Below are 24,093 nucleotides of genomic sequence, written 5' to 3' on the forward strand. Positions count from 1 at the left end.
GTTACAAAGATCACAACCCAATAATTTGCCCAAGGCTACAAGGCTACACAGTTTCAGAACCCTGATTCTTCATCCAGAAGTTTATCTCCAAAGCTCATGGTCTTCATTATGGGTGTGATTACATATGCTGTCTGTGTCCTATTCCTTGTTTGTTTTAAAAATACGTAAGTATTGGGGTGCCTTGGGTGGCTTAGTTGGTTAAGCATCTGACTTTAGCTCAGGTCATGATCTCATGGTTTGTGGGTTCAAGCCCCACATCAGGCTCTGTGCTTACAGCTCGGAGCCTGGAGCCTGCTTTGAGAGAGGAGTCTGCCTTCCTCTCTCTGCCCCTCTCCCACTCACGTTCTGTCTCTGTCTCTGTCTGTCTCTGTCTCGTCTCTCTCCCTCTCTCAAAAATAAACATTAGGGGCACCTGGGTGGCTCAGTCGGTTAAGCATCCGACTTCAGCTCAGGTCATGATTTCACGGTTCGTGGGTTTGAGCCCCACATTGGGCTCTATGCTGGCAGCTAGCTCAAAGCCTGGAGCCTGTTTCAAATTCTGTATCTCCCTCTCTCTCTGACCCTCCCCTGTTCATGCTGTCTCTCTCTCTCTCTCTCAGAAATAAATAAAACATTTTTAAAAAATAAACATTAAAAATTTTTTTTTAAAGTACGTAAGTATATTCTTTTGCAAGAGAAGGAGCTGTATCTACTTTCTTTCTTTTCCTAATCACCTAAACCAAGTAAATCTGAGATCATTTAGAATTAGGAATGACAAGAAAAAATATACAACAGGAGCAAGTATTGAGGCCTCAGTAGTTGCCTTTGGGAATCTACTGAGAAATGACAAAACCCTACCCAGTGCTATGTAGATTGTAGGAACTTCATCAAAGGGACTATTTTAAATTTTTAAGTAATGATGAATGCTAAAGATGATGCAATTTGGTGTAGGTCAGAAGAACTACTTTTTGTGTGTCCCTAGTATAAAACTAGTTTTGAGTTTTGTTTGGCTGATCAAGCTAAAATTTCAGTATGGTTAGGTAAGGTCCATTATACTGTAATTTACATATTCTTTTAAAATATTTCCCTGGTTGCTCTTTGTTTTTTCTTTACTTTATAATGTAAAATAAAGAAGGCCAATGTTATATGAAAATTGTGTTAATATAATATTTTAGCAGAAAAGTTAAGTTCTCAAATATAAGGATGTTTACATTCCTCCCTCTCACATGACATGCTCCAGTGTATTTCACTTTGTATTTCATAAGGTAAGGTATGCCCCCAGCCTGTAAACTCTGTTCCAGGCTGTTTGCCTGCCTCTTATTACCTAGAAACTTCATGTAAGCTTCTGCACCCACGTGCTTCTGTGCCTTCTTTTAGGATATTCTTACTCCTCTCTTTTTATCTGTGTCTAGCTGGAGTCCTTATCCTCAGTGTGACCCTGCCCATGTCATTCATGCATCTCTTGGGTTATCTTTCATTTAATTTCTGCTCTGCTTCTTTAGCTGTTAGTATAAATTGTCTTATATTACCTTCCAACTCCTCGGGAAGATCTCCGGTCTCTGTCTCTAGAGGTAGATTGCAAACCCTTTAAGGCTATGGGCCAAAAAGGTCACAGTCATGGGATGAGAAACAAGAACCTTAGCTACAGAATTTATGAGAGCTGAGCATCTGTGATCACCCTGGTTTAAAACCATATCATAACTTGGAACATAGTTTGTCTTGAAATATGTAAACATCGAGTCACTTTTCCCTTTTTGCCTTTTGTGCAGTCACCTGTCTTCTTCTAGTCTCTAGTGACTTGTTTTGTCCCTATTTTTCCCCTTAGTTCTTTTCTAATATGTCCTGAACTCATTTGTTACCTTCTACTTACTTTCGGCTCTTTGCTCTTTCCTCAAAGTACCTTCAGTTTTCAAGTATCTGGTGCTAATCTCTTAATAAACCAGAACTTTACTCTTTTCCCCTCAACCTTCAGAACATTATGAACATTACAGTTGAAAATCTTAAATAATTTCAGATGTTCTAATGTTTCCTTTTCTAAAAATGCCAGTGTATTCCTCATTCCTGCCTCTTTCTTCAGTTCCAATATTTTTAATTCTCACTTCAGCAAATAATCTAGCTAGTTGGTTTCCCAGCCCTTTCCCTTCAAACTTTTTCTTTATGAAATACCCATTTGATGAGGGTTTGTTATGCACCAGACACCATTAAGCAACTCCATGCACTAAAGTCTGACTTCTTCAAACTTCTCCCCAAACCCCAAACTCAGTGTGCCTATTCTGTCCTTCTTGGAGGAGGTACCAAACTCTCCCCATGCTGTTCTTCCCACCTTCAAAGGCTGCTTAGTCATGAGATTTAGAATAGTTCCCAATTCTTTTAGAGTATTTTCCTGTTTCTTCCATAGCATTTATCCCAATTTTTCATCACATAGCCTTTTTTTTTTTTTTTTTTTTTTTTTGGCACTCTTTAGAGTGAAGCTCTCTGAGAGCAAAACCAGGATCTTTTTTCAGTACTGTATATATGCGTCACACAGTATCTGACACAAAGCAGACACTCAATTTCTGTTGAATGAATGAATAATCTCATTTAATCTTTACGGTATAGGAAAGAGGAAGGTATTGTAAATGTCATTGTTTTACTGATGGCAAGTTGCCAAGTCCTACACTATTGCCTGGCAGGTCAAAGCCTCTAATCTATAGACTTCTGTGTCTCCAACGCTCATTTTCAATCCAGGGCCATACTTGTAATCACTGTTCATCAAAGCCCACACTTTTAATCCCTCTATGCTGCTGCCTACTTAGCAGGAACTCTGGATTTAGCCTTTTTTACTTTGATACCGTGGCTGCGATTATTTCTATGGGATTCCTTTTTAGATCACAGGTTCTCATTTCAGTTCATTTAACGTGCAGTCAAATGCCAGGGCTTGGGTTATATTTCCCTTACACCTTTCTTGTCATGTTAGCCCTTTTGCAGTGCTACTCATTAGCTTGATCTCTTTACTGGGAGTTCAAAACACTTGTCTCCATCACTCTAGCCCGGCATCTCTTCCTCCCTTCCACAGTCTGTCGAAATGCTCGATGGCTTCTTCTACTTTTCATCTGGTTTCTAACATTCTGATTATATGTTCTTTACCATCCCTCTTGCTTCCACTTTAAAGCACTTCTGTAGTTTTGTTGATCTAGTTTTTACAACATAATCTGATCAACATCCTTAAGCACTTTTCTTTTTCATATTTGTGGAATCATACCCTTCTATAGAGATGTTCCAAAAACGCCCTAGAAATCTGGTTTACTATGTCAGTAATTGCCATTATTAATAGCATTGTAAATCTACTTCACTTTAGATGAGAAATACCTTGCAAATTAATATCATGTGTTATCATTTTCCCCATGTTACAAAATGTTAATTTTTCTTTTAATAATTCTGTCAATAAGTCAAAGCTATTTATGCGTTGGAAATCTACTTACATCTGTGTATCTATATAATTTGAAACCAATTATAAAAAGAAGCCTGACTGTTAATCATTATAACAGACCAATTTAACTTATATAGTCAGATTCTGTATACAATAAAAACAAATTTAATTCCACAATCAATACAGAAAGGTTCTTCTTTAAAAGAAATAAGTGACGTACACTATTAATTCAAATTCTAACTCCTGTTGGTATCTTAATATCTTTCTAAAAATATATGTGCATTTCTATATTTGGTCAGCCTGGAGTATATATACATGTGTATTTTATATTTTTTTCCCTTTGACAACCAATATTAATGGAAAAAATGGGTTTTACTTTTAAGAGTTACATTTGGCAGGGGTATATAAAGAAGCTGTATGTTTAAGGGAAATCATGGAAGTTGGAAATAGTAAAGACCTTTATGATTAGCATTCATCTTCTCTGAACTAAAGGATGACTAAAATAGAAGAACAATAGTTATTGGACTTCCTAATTCATCTTCACTTTCTCTCATAAAAAAGGCAAAACGTAAGGAAATTGGCAAAGTAGCTAGTAAGTGTTACATGTACTCCAGTGATTTAAGAGAAAGGTAAAATGAACCTGCAAAGAGAGTTATTGGACATAGAATATTTAATCTGGAGAAAAATGCAGAATCACCAGACAATCAGCATTCATGGCAGAAGGTGCTTATCTGTGATTTGCCTATTTCACTAAAAGCAAGGATATAAGAAACTGGCCTGAGTGCTGGGATAAGGGAGAATTTTCAGTGAAGATTCAAAATGAGAAGAGACTTCTGTGGGAGTATGTTGAAATTACATTGCTGAAGACTTTTATGCATAGAACATAAGTTATCTGTCTTGGATGGTGAACATCCAGAAAGATCTAGGCTGCTGGCTCCAAATGTAAGTAACATGGCATGTGAAGCAATGATAATGGGTGACTTTCCCTGGCCTAAATGATATGTAACAAGTTTGAATACCAGGGAAAAGGAAAAAGAAAATAAGAAAAAGAGGAGAAAGTAATGGAGAGGTGAAGGGACAAAAAAGTATCCTGGATTCACAGTACCTTAGAGGCAGGGCTGTCACAGATGTCTAATATTTCAGATTACAAATGCCTCTAGACAGAATTACTAGAAGTTGATGAGCCTTGGGGATGCCTGGGTGGCTCAGTTGGTTAAGCATCTGACTTTGGCTCAGGTCATGATCTTGCAATTCATGAGTTCAAGCCCCACACTGGGCTCTGTGTTAGCACAGAGCCTGGGACCTGCTTCAGATTCTGTGTGTGTGTGTGTCTCTCTCTCTGCCCCTCCCCTGCTCACACTCTGTCTCTCTCTTTCTCAAAAATACATAAACCCTAAAAAAAATTTAAACATTAAAAAAGAAGAAATTGATGAGCCTTGAATTGTAAAGACTCTATTAACATGTCAAGTTATCCTCAAACAGGGGCAATGACTTGAAAAGGGTTAAAGATGAACTAACACACATGTTTATAAGTAAAGCATGATAACACCAGGTCTTTGAAAGACAATAAAGATTATTGGAAATAACGATAAAGACAATAATGATTATAGGAAAATGCTCTTAAAAAAAAAAGTTCTCGGGGCGCCTGGGTGGTTTAGTCGGTTAAGCATCCGACTTTGGCCCAGGTCATGACCTTATGGTTCGTGGATTCGAGCCCCGCATCGGGCTCTGTGCTGACATCTAGCTCAGAGCCTGGAGGCTGCTTCAGATTCTGTGTCTCCCTCTCTCTCTGACTCTCCCCTGCTCACGCAGTCTCTCTTTCTCTCTCTCTCTCTCTCTCTCTCTCTCTCTCTGTCTCTCAAAGATAAATAAAATATCTTAAAAAAAAAAAGTTCTTGATTTTGCACTTAACCATTGCTACATAGAATTAGGTGCAGTTAACCCAGACTATCCATGATTAAGTTATAGTTGTGGTGGAATTATTAGGTTATGTTTAGTTGACATTTTACTATAGGTTGGGTATACATTGACTTAATAAGTTCCCTCTTCTACTATGGTTAATTAGATGGTTCATTAATCTCTCAATGTCATCATCCATTGTAGGAAGCATGCTAAACATTTGAAAATTCCTCATTAATGATAACACACATACTGACAGATTAGATATAGGTAAAGGTGGACAGATTTAGGCTGAAGAATTATTAGGTGAACTATAAAATGAGGCAATGCTTTACTGCCAGCACTATGAATCTTTCAGATGGTAATTGGATGCACGTGTTAGCAGCAGTAAAAAGTCACTGTCCAGTTGTCCACCTTACATGGGAATCTACTCTGAGTGTCTTCTTTGATTTATTGTTCCAATTAGAACACAGTGTTCAAAGAAAGAACACAACTGACCTTATTTAAAGGCAAGAGAGCCTTCAAGGCCATTATTTGGTGGGTGACCTGGCTCCCTTTAAGTTATCTTGAAACTTTCTATTTGTGTAAAATCCTTACTGATTAAATATTTGGTTTTAAACTGATTCTGTAAAGCATCGACACTGGCTTCCCAAGATGCAGGTATATTTCCTTTCACTAATTTGAAAGGCCTATGTCTAGGTTATCACTTGCTATACTGACTGACTGGCACAGGTAAAGATTAACAGGCAGTGAAAAAAAAAAAGAGTGCCAATTATGAAGAGTAAATATTTTTAATCTGCAAAAATAAGTAACAAATACCATTGGTCAAATGGTAAATAATCTTCAGTGGTTGCAATGTACCATGAAAAGTGAAGACATTTCTGTATAAAGGGCTTGAGACAAAATGAAGTTCATTATTTTCTAGACTGTGATAAAGCTGTTTTACAATTACATAAACATAAATTTTATGTCCCATCTTAAGGAAAATTAAAAGAGAACTTTAATTTCTGGGAGGAAAATACTAATATTTTACTTACTTACGTTAAGCAAATATCAACTATTAATGCTAACAAATGTTGGAACAGTAATACTAAAAACGTCATCTGACTTACTCCTTGTTGCAAAGTTCACAGAATTAATGTTAAGATAGATTAAAATCACTTTGAACTAATACACGTGTTACTCTTCCTTCTGAAGCATAATAAAGAAATATCATTTGTACTACAATTTTGGATAAGCATACAGACATTTAAGGCTTAGGAAAGATGTAGATATTCCCAGGCAGCTCATAAATGTGAGGAACATTAGCTCCATTTCAAATGAGCTGTCAACTTTTTTCCAACATTTTGGCTTGTGGAAAGTCAGACGTTTGGATAATAAATGGGGTTTGCCTCTGCACATGAAGGTAACTGCAGGAATGTAAAGTGCTCATTCATGTTCTACTATAAGTTCATTAAACAGTAAAACAAAACAAAACAAAACAAAAAACTGGAATAAGGCTTTTTGCTCTAAACCAGACAGTAAAAATTTGCATGCATTGGTGTTTCCCTTGTTTTATAAGACACTATTTTTCTTTTAAATTCTGTGCTTAAACATCATTTTGAAAACACCTGTTTTTAAAGAGGGGTCCATACATTTGCCTCTTGGATTCCTGAAATACCCAAGACTACCTAGAGATTGGCGTTTCTGAATTCTCATACTCCGGTATTGGCATGTGATTTCTGCCAACTGTTTTCTTGGGTTTCTTCTAGTAGAAGGTTATAAATCAGGTTTATGAAGAGGAAACTGTGTAATTGTGCATTTTTAATGGATTTATGATAAAGCCATCAAAGTGGAGGGTCCATATGGTAGGAATGCAGTAAAGGTAACAGGACAATGTCATGTAAACATTAAATGCAGTGCCTTCCATCTTCATAAATCCTCAATGCACATGATTAAATGCTGCCAGTTATAAATTATGCAACCAAACTCTAGAAACAATCACAACTTAAATAAGACACTGGTGGAAGCCATAAGTTGTGTACAGGTTTTCTTTCCTAAAATCCAAAATAAAATAATTTATTAGATGATATTCAAGTCCCTATTTCCCTCAACACTTAACTTTCTCACTTTATATAACTTCCTCCAATAAGCCCCAGTCCTGATTTAAAAGTAATAATGCAAACCTTTAATCCCAGACAGTAATTTGTCATTTATATGTGACAAAAAGTACCTTTTTGATTTGCAGACTCATTTTAAAGCCTTCTTAACATGTATATAGCTTTAGGTCTCTAAGATTTTGCCCTTTTTAGAGTCATATATCAGAAGTTTCTGCAACAGCCCACTTTCACACTGGTATTTACAACCAAATTATTTTATTACATGTGGGAATAATTAAACATTTTGTCCTCAGCTGTAAACAGTTACTATATACAATGACATTCATGGATTTTCTTAAATATATTTCTAATGCCCTCTGTTAAAAAGGTGAGATCTGTGTACATGTATTTTTTGTTTCCCTAAGCAAATATATTCCCAAACAAAGTATGAGAAGACGTATTTCACCTAGAGAATGCATTAACATTGTCTGGTGACATACAGCCACCTGCGGTGATACCTTTAACATATTTCATTTCTGTTCCACTCTCAATTTACTACTGTTCCAGTTTGAACCTGAAGAACTGTTGGTGTTCATAAGCAAGAAGAACTAAGACTATGGATAATTTGTTTCTTAGAGTTTTGAGATATTTAATTCTAATATATTGGCATCAATGTTGCCAGTAGCAGAGGTAAAAGAAATAATGTAGACAAATAGATTTAGGCTTGAATCCTGACTCTGCCAATTTCCAGCTGAATGACCTTGGGTAATTAACTTTTTTCAGCATATTTTTCATCTTTGAAAAAGTACGGATAGTTATATCTAAATTATAGGACTATTACGTGTCAAACGAATACGTATTTGAAGAAATCGGGCACTTACTACACAGTACATCCTGATTCCTCTATTGTAGCACAATCTCCTTTCCCACAAAGACCCATAAGCACTGTGGCTTTCCATTTTGAGAATATCCATTTTTGGCTGTCTCAAGTTTAGGGATACATTGTCTTTTCACCAAGACTCCCCTTTCTACCAGTGACAAGCATGGGAGAAGCCCACAGCCCACTCACATCCAGTCCCAATTGCAAGGGTACCCAACAGCTGTATCCAGCCTTTCCAGGAGGCCAGAACTAGAGCAGAGTGGTAGTGTTTCAAGGGCAAAGCTCTAGATATAAAGAATGATAAAACAAACTTAAATGAGCCTAAGCATATCTAGTGACAGATACACCACAGCTATTCTAAATTATTCAAGCTTTCTTACACTTCTAGCAGGAGAAACATAATTCATCTTTGCTCCCTTGATTCTGTTTTCACATGGCAAAAAGCAAACAAAAAATCCACACACACACATAAACGTTTATAATCACCCAAAGCACATATAATATTTTTAGAACCATCCAATTTCTGGGAGCCAGCTTTGGAGGTAGAAGTTAAAAATGATTTTGCAGTGCTTATGGGTGATTTCCTTACTTCCTTTTTGTTAGTATTCTGCTGGCAAAAAGCCAGTGAAACAGTTGTTTAATTACCCAGGACATCCCAAACATGGAACCTCTCAGATAAGCTGTTACTGTATTTTAGCGGCAATAATACTAGGGTCAAAAGTAACAAAGAAAATTAAGCTTCAAATAAGCAAACCTCAAAAGAACAGCTTTGTGTATTGAAAATAATTAATAACTTGTTTAGGAAAATGTTACTGAAAAGTGGTTTTTGGACAAGGAACTGACACTCTTCAGAAACCCTAATATTTAACAGGCTACCATTTGGTGGGCTGGCTGGCTGGTTACCCTGTAGGCATGGCAAAAGTTTGTTCACATGTAATTATGCAACATTTAGACAATATCTTAATGATACCATGTAGTTCAGCTGAATCAGTCCAGCTGGAAGTCTGGAGTAGTGTTCTGATTACCCAGCCACATGTGAAATTAAGGCTTTTTCAACCTTTACTTTTCACTTGCTATGTCTTGATACAGATGTTCTTGGAAAACCTAAATTATTTATGGTTGACTTTATTTAACAAAGTAAGCCCCACCCCCTTTCATTTTCAACCATTGATTAAGATTGCATTACTACATGAGCTATTATATTTTAATAAGGACTATTGGTATACTTTATCATATGGAAGGGATATTATTATATTTTGGACAATTAGGATGGAAATTTTCCACACTAGTTTTTATGCAATAAAAATTGCATTCTTTTCTCTTTGCAGATAAATCTTACTCAAAAAAATATAATTCAATGTATACCCCTAGCGATCATTTTATTAAATAATCACACATGATTATTATTTTAGAAAATAGTCATTTAAGTTGTATGAACAAACTAGTATAGATTGGTCCTTGCAATAAATCATAAAGATACTTAAAATATACCAATAGCAAAATTAAGTTAGTGTCCAAAAAAAAGGCATTGTGCTCGAGTTTAAACAGAAAATGTATTATATTTATCTCCATGAACTAAAAGTACACAGAAGAGCTTCCATCTATGGGAATTATTATTATTATTATTATTTTAACTCCCAGCTCACTCTTCATCATGTGTTTGGCTCACTTCTTCCCCATCATCTTATTGGATGACACCATGACTGTTTTGTTTTAGAAGTGAACAAAAGTATTAAATTTTTAACCAACAACTATAACGCCGGTACATAGTATAGTACCTAATGAATTCAGGTAACAAATGACTTTCAAAACAAACAAAAATCATAAATGACATTATTTCAGCCACCTTCTATGAATCAGAAACAGAAACAGCTCTAGTATTAAATGTAAGGTGGAATACTTTAAAATACTTTCACAAGTATTTTTATTACTTATAAACCTGTTGCTAATTTTAGTAAATGGAAACAGGAGCAGAAGTTAATGTCGAATGTATCTGGATCTCCAGATAAGAAAACTAAGTCTTAATTCTTATAAATCTTTATTTAAAAAAAAAAATGCTAAATTCTGATTAACTGTTTTTTCCTGTTGGTACCAGATACTTTTCTGGGCCAAGTTCTCTTGGAATGTATGACCCATGTATTTAAGTTTGTTGGCAAGAAATTCCCAAACAACTGACACATAAAGGTCCCTTAAAAAGGTGACTTGGAAGGACCATTGAGATAATGCTAAATAGTCATTAAAGATGTGTAAATGTCATTGTCTACTGTCTTCAGTGTGCCCTTGCATAGCCTCGGGCTCCTTTCAAATAGCAGTCAATAGAGGGTGAATAAGTCTCACCACTTGAAAGTAACTAGGAAAAGAGGCCAACAGAGTAATCTGGCTTTGCTGGACTGATTCAAGAAGAGACACAATATCCACCCTCCTCCTCTAGTTCTCCCTCCCCCTACCCAGCCCACACCCCTGCAAGAAAGAAAGAAGAGAAAGAGCTAAAGAAGGAAAGAATGAGAGAAAGGAAAATGGAAAGAAATGCAGAGATGGGGCGGGGTGGGTAGGGGGGTCATAATTTATACAGAGCAGAAAACTTCATCCAATGGAACAAACTATAGCCATGGAAACAGACTTATGACTTTTACTTTGAAAATAAAAGAATGACAATGAAATTTGTGTGAGGTCTGTGTGAATCCAGTCCCAGATGTTTACAATGCTGTAGTAGTATGGCTCTGCAATATGAGAGGTTTCAGAAGAAATGAGTACAACAGGACACCACAAAGCAGCGCATATGCCATTGACAATGCAGACATGAGCATCATGTTACCAAGAGAGAAGGCAGGCAGAAGACAAATAGCGGCGGTGGTGCCTGAAAAGCTAACTTCACGGACTGCAATCACTCAAACCAACATGAGGGACCAAAAAAAAAAAAAAAAAAGAAAAGAAAAAAGAAAAAGAAAAAAAAATCAAAACCAGAAAAATGTTTGCACTCCTGTCTAGATAGGTAGTGGGTAAAGAGATGGGGGTGGGGAGCTAGTGGAATTGACTTTTCTTTCTTAAAGAAGGCTCCCATAAAGCCCCTGTAATTGACAGCGGATAATTATTTTCAGCTTGGGGAAGCTGTCCCAAAACTCTTAATAAGATTGCCAGCGAAAAGAAACAAAATGTGTTTACTTGAGCCATTTCCAGAATGGAGGGAGAGGGGACCTTGGGATGAGGTGCGAAGGGGCGATGGGGACAGAGAGGGGGCATCTAAGAACCTATGCGCCTCCACGACTCTCCAGCGCCCTGCGCGGTCCAGGTGCCGCCGAGCCGCCGAGACCGGGCAGATAGGGTGGCCAGGAGTGGGGGCCGCGGAGGGAGCCGCGCCACGGGTGGGGGGGCGCGCCACGTATGGGGGGTGATTTCGTGTGAAAGTATTCCACTTAATCATTTTACAGGGGTTGGGGACGTAAATATTTAGCTGGCCACATCTGGAACAGATTTCCCCCCCCCTTGTGGGGTGGGGGGTGGATAATTGGAAGGAGGGGAGCGCGCATTTGTTACTTACTGTACGGGCAGTTCTCCTTCTTGGTACCGCTGACCTTCCCGTTCTTCTCAATCTTGAGAAAGTACTTGGTAAAAGAGAACAGCTTTCTCCAGCGGACGTCTCCTTGAAGGTGATTGTAGCTCCGCACATGCCTCCCCGCACTGGAAGGAGAGGAGAAGGAAGACGACCAGGACAAGGAAGAGGAGTTGGTGGCCTCTGGTGACACCATGTCCTGACCAAGGGCTTGGCAGGTGACAGGGATGGAAGACACCAAGAACAGCAACAAGAAGCAGCAGCGGCAGCAGCCAGGCAGCTGGGGAAAGGCTGAGGCACAATGTGTCAGTATCCATTTCCACATTGTACTGGAACTCTCGGCGCTGGAAATTGTCTCATCAGAAGGAACATACTGGAAGGGTAAGACCTGGTGCGAGGCAAGGAGACAGCTGGAGGTGGAGGCCGCTGGTTAGCTCCCTCTGGGCGCGGATTTGGCCAGAAGTGAATACACCAACATCCATAACTCCTCGCGAGGGCCGGCTGCCTCTGCTCGCTCCTTTCTCGGACCCGCTGCCGCCGCCGTGCGCCCCTCGACTCTGCGGGTGAATGGTGGACGTGGGTGGCCGCGGTAGCAGGCGCTGGTGGTGGCGGGGGCGGCGGTGGTGGTCACCAGCGGTCCTCACTCCACCCGGAGTTACTTTGTTCTCTTCTTCACGCCTTTCTTCACCATGTTAGATGCGGGGGGAAAAAAGAAAAAAGAAAAAGGAAAAAAAAAAAAAAAGAAAAGGAAAAAAAAAACGGCAACAAAAAACAAGAGGTCTGAAGCACGGATGACAGCGCGGTGCACAGACCCCACAGAGGCCGGGGGGGATATCTGCGCCTCTCTGGGGTTGGCACCTTCCGGCCCCTCAGAGCCCCAGCCTGCTCGCCACTTTGTAACAGCGCGTCCCTTCGGAGTTGTCAGAACTGGAGGCGGCTGCCGGTCGCCGTTGTTTGCTTTCTCCCTCTTGCTTTCTCTTTTTGGTGGTGCCTGGTGATTTGAAGCCTCCAGAAAGTCACTTCTTGTTTGGGGGGAGATGGCGGTGGGTGTTTTGTTTGGCCCTATTTCCCTCCCTCCCCACCCCCTTCCTTTGGAAAGCCCGCTTGTAAACAGGTTGCAGCCAGGAGTCTAAATGTCAGTGATTCTAAGCCAGAGGTGGGCTCTGCCTCTGCTGGTCAAACCTCATTTGCAGGGGTGGAGAAGCGGGGGGGGGGGGGGGGGGGGGGGGTCAAACGGCGGTGGGACATCTGAAACCCGCGGCTGCTGGGAAAGCCAGGGGAGGGAGGGGGAGGGGGCCGGGAGGGGGGAGAGCAGGGGAGCCAGGAGGCGAGCGCGCGGTGCCTGCGCGCGGAGCGAGGGGCTGCCCGGTCCCTGCGCTGTGGCCCCGCGGCCGCAGCCTCCGCCTGCGCCTCCAGCTCCGGGGAGTTGCTGCGAAGGGTGCGCGTGCTGGCTGCGCTGGCCACCGGCGCGGGCTGTGTCCTCCGGCTCTGCGAAGTTTGCTGTCTTCCAGCCCGAACCAGTCCCCTCTGGGGAGCCCCTTTCTCACTTGTTTTCCAGCGGAGGCTCCCCCCACCCCCTTCTTTTGGCAGTGCAGTACTGGAGAGCCACCTGGAGCTTGGTGCTTGGCTGACTGTTTTTCCCCCCTCTGGCTCCGAGAAGGAGGGGAGCGCTGGGGGAGAAAGCAGAAGATGCTGAGGATAAACCTCAGGCAGCAGATTATAAACTGGTCGGAGTGAGCACAGAGAAGGGAGACATAATTAGCTTCTTTTCCTCCTCTTCTGCCAGCTTCCAAGGAGGTCTCTGCTTTAATGAATCACTGATTTCTTGCTTCCGTTGCTGGAGTAAAAAGTTCACACTTTGGCCCTCTCTGCCTTTTAAGCTCAGGGAGATTTATCGTCACCCTTAAAAGTCGCCTCTCTCTTGGCGCAAATGAAATTGGGGACCGAAAAGACCGATTTCTAATTGCTAGCATGAGTCGTTTACTGAATCACGCGTGCACTTCAAAGCCAGCCCACTCTACTGAGATGGCGAAGATTTAACCACGCGATTTGGCCGAATTCTGCTGCTTTCTGTGCGATTTCCTTTGCACCTTGTCGTAAAAGGGGCATTGTCTTTTTTTCTATCTTTACCTTTAACGTTAAGAGGGCTCGGTTTTGCAATAGAGTGTACTACCAGTCTCCCTCGCCCGCACTCACCGCCTTGAAACACCCTCGTCGCTAGCAATGCCCGCAACCCAGGTGTAGACAGGACCAAATCCCTGGCTAGGAAGCCTTGCCAAGAATTAAGAGGCACGAGAGGGAAAAACTCTGATAATCGGTTCCAATACGAGTAAGAGATCGTTCCTAGAGGATCCCTACTAGGATTTCTCTGAAGGAGGGAAGGCTTGACTGGAGGGAGTTACTGAAGATGTGATGGTATAAAATATTTATGTTCTGTAAGGCAGCTGGACATTAGCCTTATGGGGAAGCATATGAAATTGCCACTACTTTATATTTTTTGACCTTCCCAAGTGGTAATTTCATATGGTTCTACTTAATATTTAGATTGCTATTCTAAGATGGAGAATCACTTCAAGGTGAACTTGGGAGTTGCATCTCTGCAACTGTAATTTGGAGGGAACTAATTAGAAGTGCTTGTGTCTATACTATGAGCCAGAATCCCTGTAACGTGCCTTTGACCGTAGTCTTCATTGTGAATGGAAGAAAATACAAAGAAATAAAAAATCTAGCTTTAGAGATGGGCATTAGGAATGATTGCCCAATTATGTTGTTTAGTGACCTGAAAAAATGACTTTATATGCATGTGCTTACATTTTCCTATGCATTCAGGGCCTTTGAAATAGAACCCTGTAATGCTAGAATCAGAATTTTAATTGCATTGTTTATAACCAATTGCAATGCTTACTGAAAAGATTTTGACAACGTGAACACCACAGTAGGGTTTTTAATGTAATATAATTAGTTCTAATTTCTGTAGCTATTAATTGGAAAGTTAAACAAATAAAGAGCATACATCATATGTATGCTTAAAGTTTTGTTCTTTCACTGAAGCATGGATGTTTAAAAATGAAATCACTGTGCTAATTTTAATTTTCTAGTTCACAGTTTTATACCTGAGCTAACAAATGCCTGAAAGAGAGTGTAGTGTTTCTAAGGGACTTGAGTTTCAGTCCAATTGTTCAGTAGAATACAAATGTTTCAATTGACAACTAATTAAAACTGCATGTTTTTTTTTTTAACATGTTTGATGAAATCATACAGTAAAGATTCTGCTGTGAAAAGTTACAAAGTACAGGAAGTTATTATTTGAGGTTTCTGTACACTGGGCATCAACACTATCGATGCCAGCTTGAGATCCTTTTAATTTTTTTGTTTAAAACTCACAATAGACACTCCCTCCTACCCTGAAGGTAGTCTCCCTTCCTCCCCCCTCATTCCCCATATCCACCAACTTTCTGCTCCAGCAGAGAAAGCTATTCAGATCTTTGTGAGAGGTTTTGTGTTTTTATTCTGTTTGAAATGGGGAGAAAAACACATCATCAAACGTCCATATTAAAATCTGGTTGCAGCAGGTGCAGTGTTTAAAAGTTCTGGAGTCCCCTCGCCGTTCTTCTGTACAGCGTGATGACAGTAAGGGCATTTACAAAACAGCCCAAAGGAAAAGCTGACATAGCTTTTTAGATTATATCTCATTCTTCTTTTTCTTTTCTGTGCAGCCTTTCTTTTATAGCACAGTTGAATCCCTAAATACTCCACTGCTTTTCATTGTTAGGTCACCTCTTAGGTTAGCCCGAGAAAGCCTGAGAAAAGTTCCACAGGAAAGATGCACTATTTAACGGAATTCAATCTCTCCCAATAGATTTGAATCACTAACATAAATGTATGAATGTAGATTATATCTCTGTAATGAGGCCTGAATCATTCTCAGTTACTTCAAAGGACTGAAATTCTACCTTCCTTTTTTAGCAGCAATAATCAGGTCTTAATGGGTTCCTTTATTAATTGTTTCTCTGCAACGATTGAAAAGGACAGTACAAGCTTCAGATTAGAGTGGTACCTACTCATTCTCAAAGGCTGTGTTTCTTTTTTTCCTAACCTCTGGAAGGCATGCTTTCTTTCTAGGTCCTAAACATATCCAGTAATATTAGGTTAAGTCTTTACTGGAGGAAATAGATGTGGCCTTTTGTTTAATGTGATGTCTTGAGAAGTTATTGAGGCTTTTAAAAGCAAGATCATGGCAGCAGCCACGGAAGAATCCTTAACTGTAGCTAGTTAGCCTCAGAGAAGCAGTTTGCATACGTACTTCCAGATCCTTCAGTAGCCCTACTGTTTGAGCAGTTTACATTTTAAGTATGTATTTCCTGGATTCTTTATGTTGCTTGGCACTATCTGTGGTTCAATTACAAGATGTGTGTTCTATTATGTGTGATGTAATTGGCAGTGTCAGTAAGCTGCTTCAAATAATAATGAGTCAGGTCAAAAGTCAGCCAGGCTGTTCTACAAAGTAGACATGTGCAGGCCTTATTTTTGAAGACTGCAGTTATAGTCCTCATGACTGTGTCTCAGCTCTTATTCCCTTTCCGATCTGGAAGAGGCCAGTTTTAAGGCCTCGTTGGAGCTTCTGGTCTTCCCAGGATGTAGCTAGAGATGATGCATATAGTCTGTGACATTTGGGACAAATCAGTGATACCTTTTGTTTTTTTAACAAGGGGTTTCAATTGAAAGGGAAAGAGGTCTTAGGCCAGAGAGAGCAATGCAATACTTCAGAGCTAGTGGGAACTTTAGCAATAGTCGAATCTACCTAATTCACTTTATAGCTGAATAAACGGATGCCCGAGTCACTTAGTGATAGACCAGAGTTTAGAACTCAGGTGCTGAGTCCTGATTTTAACAACCAGAGGCTGCTGTCCTAATTCTTTTGGTAACACCTGCCTTGTCTGCTCTCTCTTTTCCCTCCTCCCTGCTCCTCTGCTCCTTATCACTGACCACTCATCACTCTAATATGTCTGAGATGCCAGGGTGGAAATGGTAAGAATGGTTAGGAGGCTTTACTTAGGCAAAACCAATATATCTTTGCTGGGATAGATTAGCCAGAGAAAAGTAATGAAGTAGTTGGTGTTGAATTATTGAGTACCAGTTAATTAGCCAAATAAATATTGCTATATATTTGGCAAAGGGGACTTTTTTGGTCAAAACTTGTGAAATGCACACAATTAGAAAGCAATGCATGCCATGTGTTTTCAAGGATTTTTTTTTTCTATATAATCTGAATGTATAAGTTCTCCTCTAGGAAATTCATGGGATCTTCAAAAAGAGAGCAGATTTATAATTTGATTCTGCCTTCTCTATTCTAAGACTAAATTTCCATAAAGCAGTGTGATATTTCAAAGCATAGGTATTGACTTAACTAATTTTTTTTTCAGAGTTTGAAACTAAATTAAATGTTCAATTCCCAAGCTTTCAAACAGACTTCATGATCTATCGTGGAGAATGAAAAGTGGCCCAGGTGGAGACAAAGTTCTTTTGAAGGGGGAAAAAAACGATATAAAAGTATTTTTAAATTATACAGTAGATCACAAAAGTTCTTGGAAACTCCATTCTGCCTCAGTTGGTACCAAACACACCAAATGTATTTCCACAAAGCTTCTGTGTGTCTCCTCCCAGCTGATGGTAAACAGAACCTTCCCTTGACAAAGCTGTAAAGTATGAAGAGCTCTGTTTGTTTTCTGTGTTTCCAGCTGTCCCTTTGTAGTGCTGTCCTTCCTTCCACCTCATGTCCTCTAGGTTTCTTAGTCCTGTATCCTTAACCAGAATTTAAAATACTCTGATATCAGTCATTTATGTTTGTGACTCAATTGGCACATCATCACGTTTTCTTTAAAGGTGCAGTGTCTTACAACAACAGACATTTATACATTTCTTCCTTCATGAATTCACTTAACTGGTTTTGATTTTTTAAAAAATCAAATGTTTTTAAAAAACAATGTTTTATTGTTTATTTTGAGAGAGTGAGTGAGCAAGCAAGGGAGGGGCAGTGAGGGAAGGAGACGAAAAATCGGAAGCAGGCTCCAGGCTCTGAGCTGTCAGCACAGAGCCTGATGCGGGGCTTGAACTCATGAACTGTGAGATCATGACCTGAGCTGAAGTTGGACACTTAACCAACTGAGCCACCCAGGCGCCTTTTAACTGGTTTTGATTTAACTAAAGTTTATTGATACCTATTATGTGCCAGCTGGGCATTGTGCACCGTGCAAGATTTTACAAATAACTAAGAGCAACATCCCTTGTAAAAAGCATGAATGAATAAATGGTTTTAGGTACTTTATTATTAATGATGAATGAAGTTAAGTTACATTAGGACTCAGAAAACAAATGGAGAGATTTTGGAGGAGAAGAGGAGCCCCTGAATGTGTTTTTTGTTTTGTTTTGTTTTGTTTTGTTTTGTTTTGTTGGGTTTTTTTTGTTTGTTTGTTTTTCTGATTGTCCTACTCCCTGTGAAAAGAACTGAAGGGAACTGTGTGACTTCTGTTTTCTGGCTTCACAAAGGATCAGGGTTCCATCTTTTCCTGTTATGTGTCTCTGACACCATCCCTCACAGTTTCTTCTGTGGTCTGGGCAACTGGACTACATCTTTTTTGCCAACAACTCAACCTGACTTGCTCTCCTTGCCTTTTGCTCTCAGACTCCCGGATGATGCATCTTTTATGTTTTCCAGTTTACTATTTTAATTACTTCCCAATAAGAGTTCCCTAATCTATAGGCTGTCCTGTGTGCCTCCTACTAAAACATATATATTATCAAATATAATTTGACCTGAAACTCATTCTACCTATCTGACAAAATTTGCCTCTGTTAAATAGACTTCCACAAAGATTATCTACTAATTACTATTAGAAATATTACTGTGTTGGGAGAAGGCAATATTCATGGTTCTGGGTTTTTCCTAGATTTGCCCTCAGATCCATTCTCTGCCCGTCTCTGTTCAGCTCTGGGCTAACACCTGTCCATCACCGGTGTCCATTGGGCAATGACTTGCAGTGGGTTTTGTTGGTGGGAGAATGGGACCCCCAGAAGATTAGAGCCCCAGGGGGAGAACTCTGGGTATTTCTTCCTCTCCTTCTGCTCTTTGATCGACTGTAACTCTTGTGGCATTGGCTGTGTCCTTCCAGATCCACATTTCCTGCCGGATGACCCTTCCTCCAGGGCTCTAACGTTCACTAGAGTTCTTGCAGTATTATTTCCCCTCCTTGCCCCTTAAGCTCAAGAAATGGTAACAGTTCCTCTGCCATCATCATTCCTTGCTTGTTAATTTCCCCTACTTACACCTCTATAACTGATAAGTTTGTTCAACTTGAACTTCTCTTCATCGGAATCAATTGGGATAAATTCTGTGTCATAGTCAGGACACTGACGACAGTGCACATCTTCTGCAGTAAGTAACCAGTGCCTAATAATATGTTTTATATGTGTGCAAGGTGCTAGAGGAGTGTAATTGAATGAATACAAAGTGCGTTGTGGAACATCTAGTGCTTGCTAGATATGCTATATTCTTTGAACTATATAAAAGATAATGACACATGTCATTCGACCTCAAGAAATATGTAATCTAGTATTGAGTTTTGATTGATTATTAGAGTTTTTTTAATTTAGTGAATGACTTTGAGCTCTAAAAACATTTTGATTGCAAAATGTCCAATAAAATACTTTCACACAAATAACTAGAAAATGAATACAGTGAAGTAGAAATCATGTTCATAAATAACATGCAGTTGTGGAAAGTTGCAGTAAGAACTCCATATTAAAATTACTTTTCTTCTTTTCAGTTTACTATGAAAAATTTAAATGTTTCCTAATCATTAAAATCATTAATTTTTGTGAGTAAATTTGTTACATTGAACTTTACTTATAGTTTAGTTAGAAAGGAAGGAGGGAGATAAATAGTATTATTTTCTAGCCTACTTTGTTTTTATCTAAAGACAATTCTTTAAAAATGGGTACACAGCTAGCCTTGAATTGTTCAGTTAGTCATAAAAGCTGGGTACAGGACCAAAATTCACAAGACAAATTATATACACAGATAATTTTGTGGATTGATCACTGTCCAGACAATCCATAAATTTCACAAGTAACTTCTCACAGAAATCAACATAACCCAGAATTTATGGAGCTCAGATCAAGCCTTTGTCTTTTTCTTCCCTTTATCTATCTTCTCCCCTTACCAGCATGAACAATTATAAAGTTTAACCTTTATAGTTGGAAAAGATTTTAAATTCCTTAATTCTGCTGTCCTTGCTTCACAGGTGGGGTGTGGGAGGAAGCAGAGAGAAGACAGGGAGGAGGAGGGGGAGGAGGGGGAGGAGGGGGAGGAGGGAGAGCCTTGGGAGGCTGTGGCCTGGGAAGATGAAGCTAGCTGCCCAGGATGGCAGGGCTAGTAGTAATGAACTACTATGCCTGCACTAAGCTAGCGAATTGCAAGAAAGCTCCAAGTACTTTAAAGACGTAATACACTTGCAAGAACAACAGTGGCCCCTGCTGAAGCTGTGGGACAGGGAGGGAGAACATTTCCTAATCTCCGGGGTGGTTAACATGTTTTCTGGAAAATTCTCAGAATTTATTCCAACTTGTGCCTTTAGAAGAGCATGTCCCTGTGGTTGAGAACATCCTAGACTATCCCTGCATTAGGAGAGTGTTTCAAGAAATTTCTTGAATCCCAGCTAAGGGATAAAGAGACTGCCCCTGAATAATAGCTCAAAAATATGTCATCTTAAAATGAATTTCTGCTCAAGTATCTATAATGCCTCCTCCTTGTCTGTACCATTCTGGCTTTCACATTCCTGTTGCAGTTGCCAGTGGGGTTTGGATATTTTGGTTTGATATATTTAAATTTTATGAGCAGAGGGAGAAGGGACTTAGAAAATTTTTTGGCTGACTCGTGAGAAAGAAATACTGTTTTGCCTTTAAGCAAAGTCATGCTCATTCGTGGGTGGATTAGGGTATATTCTTTCTACTTTATATCACTAGATAGAAACGTTTTCTGAATTTAATTATGTAGCCGGTATTATTTTTACTATTTTACCTATTTTTGCTGTGGTTAAAAATAGGGAAATGTGTATGAGAAGTAGTTTATTCTTGTATTTCTGCAATTAGAAGTGTAGCTATAGAAGTTACCTTACTCATTTCTTAAACACACACATGCACACACTCCCTTTCAAGCACCTCTTCTTTTTTTTTTTTTTTTTTTTTGAGTCATCTAGTCTTTGTTTTGGCATCTAATCTATTTGTTTTTTAATTTTGAAACACATAGCCTGTCAGATTATTTGGAATTGATTGAAAAATAATTTTTTAAACTCTAAAGCTTCAATTAAGATGGCCAAGAGCTAAAGTGACCCATTTTCATTTTTACCCCCGGTTTTATTGAGAAATAACTAACACGCATCACTGTAAGGTATGCAGCATGATGGTTTGACTTACGTATGTTGTAAAATGCTACTGTACTGTAAACAGTAGGTTTAGGGAACAGACCTAATCATATAGATACAACAAAAAGAAAAAAATGTATTTCTCCTTGTGAGCGAATGCCTAGGATCTGTTCTCGTAACAACTCTCCTGCATATCATAAAGCAGCATTAACTGTAGCCATCATTTGTTCATCACATCCCTAGTACCTGTTTGTAGAAGAGAGTTTGTACCTTTTGACCACCTTCCTCCAAATACATAACAGCTTTTTTACTAGTTCAATATTTACTTATAACAGATGAATGTTCTTTATATGAATTGGTGCTGGGTTCTTTCTGTTTTAGAGGTCAGCTTCTAGATTGACAGAAAGAAGCCCAGTAAAAGAATTGCTTAGTGCAACAGGGAAAGTAGCCCATTGTAATTGGAAGTCAACTTTGGATATTTGACTTATCAGAGAAATTTAAATGCTGTACAAGAACAGACATGTGAGTTCGTTGTCTTTGACAATAACAGAGGGAAGCAGAAAGGAGTATTGACCTTGGAGGTATGTGTTGAAGTCCCGGAAGGTGAAGTGCTCCAGTGGAGAGCCAGAACCCCTCTTCGGACACTGTCCTCTGAATAGAAAAGTGCTGGGTACCCAGTCTGAGTACTCTGAACTTCAGAAATATCAGTATCGAAGTTTGGGGATATCTGTGTTAGAAGGATCTAAGGAGTAAGGACAGTGGTTCTTTACATTGATGTTTTTGTATTTTTCTCTTTCAGGTGCCTGATTTTATTCTTCCAGAAAGTTCTGGGTTCTGAATACATACTCAAAAGCATGTCCTCTTCTTCTTTATTCCTTTCCTAAAAGTAGACACTTGTTCTGCATAACTGCCTCTTCCATGTAATTATTAATACGACCACAGTAAAATAAAGACAGCCTTTTGCCCTAACTGGAAGGCTGTGCTCAATGTGCCAAGTTACTCTTCCCCTTCTTTTGCTTGGGGTAGAGACCTGACTCTTGAGCCAGTTTTGTGCCAAGATTAAATATAATTTGATTATTTTGCATAGAAATCTAGGGCTGGGTGGCAGCATATAGATTCTATATAATGAGTGGAGAAAAAGGCTTTTTAAGCTACTTGAGGACATTCCCAGTAAGCATTTGGGGCTTCTGTCAGTGAGGATTCTTAACACCAGATCCCAATCTGAGCACTAAAGACCTGAGGGATGATGCCAAATCATTTTTTTAGAGAACAATGGGGGCTGTGAGGGAGGGAAAACCCCTATTTACTCGTTGCTTATGAGTTAGAATTTAGGTAGCAAAATCTGCTGCCATTTTCAACTCTGTTTTTGAATTTTAAGTTTGTTGGTTGAATTTCTGTTAATGCATTTTTAAATTGAAATTTTTAAATTTTAAAAATTTAAATTAGAACAAACCCAGTAAACCTAAGGACAGGCTCTCCCATTCTTAAACTCCAAAATAAATTTGTCTGTGAGGTTAAAAAAAATTAGAACTAAGCAAAGCCAGGGGGAAAATGTGACTAGTTTATCTTTTGGTAAATAAGCAAGGGAAATGAAATACAGACAGCAAGGAAGCCACATATTTGGTAAAGATAGAAACCTCAGATTCTTTTTTAAATAAAGCAACTCCCAGATTTAGCAATATAAAGTATAATTAGTTTTGGTACTTAGGAACATTTTATTGATAAACACTATCCTTTCAGGCCTACTGAAAATGCACAAGGCTGGATCTACATGACAGCAGACAAATGTTTTAGGGAGAAATGAATTGTGTAAAGGTTTGGGAACCAGTTTCATTTACATAATTTTTTTGTCTTAAAGATATTTGCTTCTGTCATTTCAATGAAATCTTTTTTTTCCCCTCTTATCTGACTTGTCTTTATTACCAAGTGTATTTAAAAAAAAATTTTATTGTCTTATTTATTTCTGAGAAAGAGAGAGAGAGACAGCATGAGCAAGGGAGGGTCAGAGAGAGAGGGAGACACAGAATCTGAAACAGGCTCCAGGCTCCGAGTTAGGTGTCAGCACAAAGCCCAACACGGGGCTTGAACCTGCGAACCATGAGATCATGAGCTGAGCCCAAGTCGGATGCTCAACCGACTGAGCCACCCAGGAGCCCCTCTTGACATCGTTTTTGACAGAAGTTTTAATTTTTTTTTAATTTTTAAAAGAAGTTTTTATGTATTTATTTTGAGAGAGAGAGAGAGAGAGCACATATGTGCAAGCAGGGCAGGGGCAGACAGAGAGGGAGACACAGAATCTGAAACAGGCTCCAGGCTCTGAGCTAGCTGTCAGCACAGAGCCCAACACAGGGCTTGAACCCACAAACCGTGAGATCATGACCTGAGCTGAAGTCGCACGCTTTACCGACTGAGGCACCCAGGCGCCCCCCATCAAGTGTACTTCACTAAGTAACTATTAGGGAAAATTAGAAATTTGTGGCTGGCATTATATTGGTGGAGGATAAAGAGAAAGCTGTGTATCCCTCAGCTCCCATCAGGAAAGAGCAGAAGCTGGAAGTAAATTCCAGGTGAGGAGGGATGAGGTTAAGGTGAAATTTTTTGCCATAGCAGCTGGTTCCTACAGGGGCCCACCCAGTGAAGGGAGGCTGGCAGGCAGATGGAGGGGATCCCATCTAGATAGATCCCTACCTTTCATCAAAGCAGCTGTAAGACTGACAGCCAAGAGCCCCCCCCCGGGAACTTTCCTCTTGGGTGGAGAGAAGTGGGTGAAGTGATGTTCTCCGTTCTAAGAGTGTGTGAGGTTCCTGTGGAAGGGGCTGGAATATTAGACAGGGGCAGGATTGATGGGATTGGTTGCCCCCTGCCCTACATTTTGCAAA

The 24,093-nt window shown here is 39.6% G+C and overlaps 1 protein-coding gene across 1 annotated transcript in view; it reads right to left on the reverse strand.

Annotated features, from left to right (window-relative positions):
• Window positions 1-12,120, reverse strand: part of FGF10 (fibroblast growth factor 10) — an 80,251-nt gene extending 68,131 nt beyond the window's left edge. The window contains exon 1 of the mRNA XM_039234144.1: window positions 11,784-12,120. Within this exon, the coding sequence (XP_039090075.1) occupies window positions 11,784-12,120 (337 nt within the window). The remainder of the gene's footprint in view (window positions 1-11,783) is intronic.
• Between the last annotated feature and the right edge of the window lie 11,973 nt (window positions 12,121-24,093).

Source organism: Hyaena hyaena, unplaced genomic scaffold (genome assembly GCF_003009895.1).
Source record: "Hyaena hyaena isolate Hyena2069 unplaced genomic scaffold, ASM300989v1 scaffold_83, whole genome shotgun sequence".
NCBI lineage: Eukaryota > Metazoa > Chordata > Mammalia > Carnivora > Hyaenidae > Hyaena > Hyaena hyaena.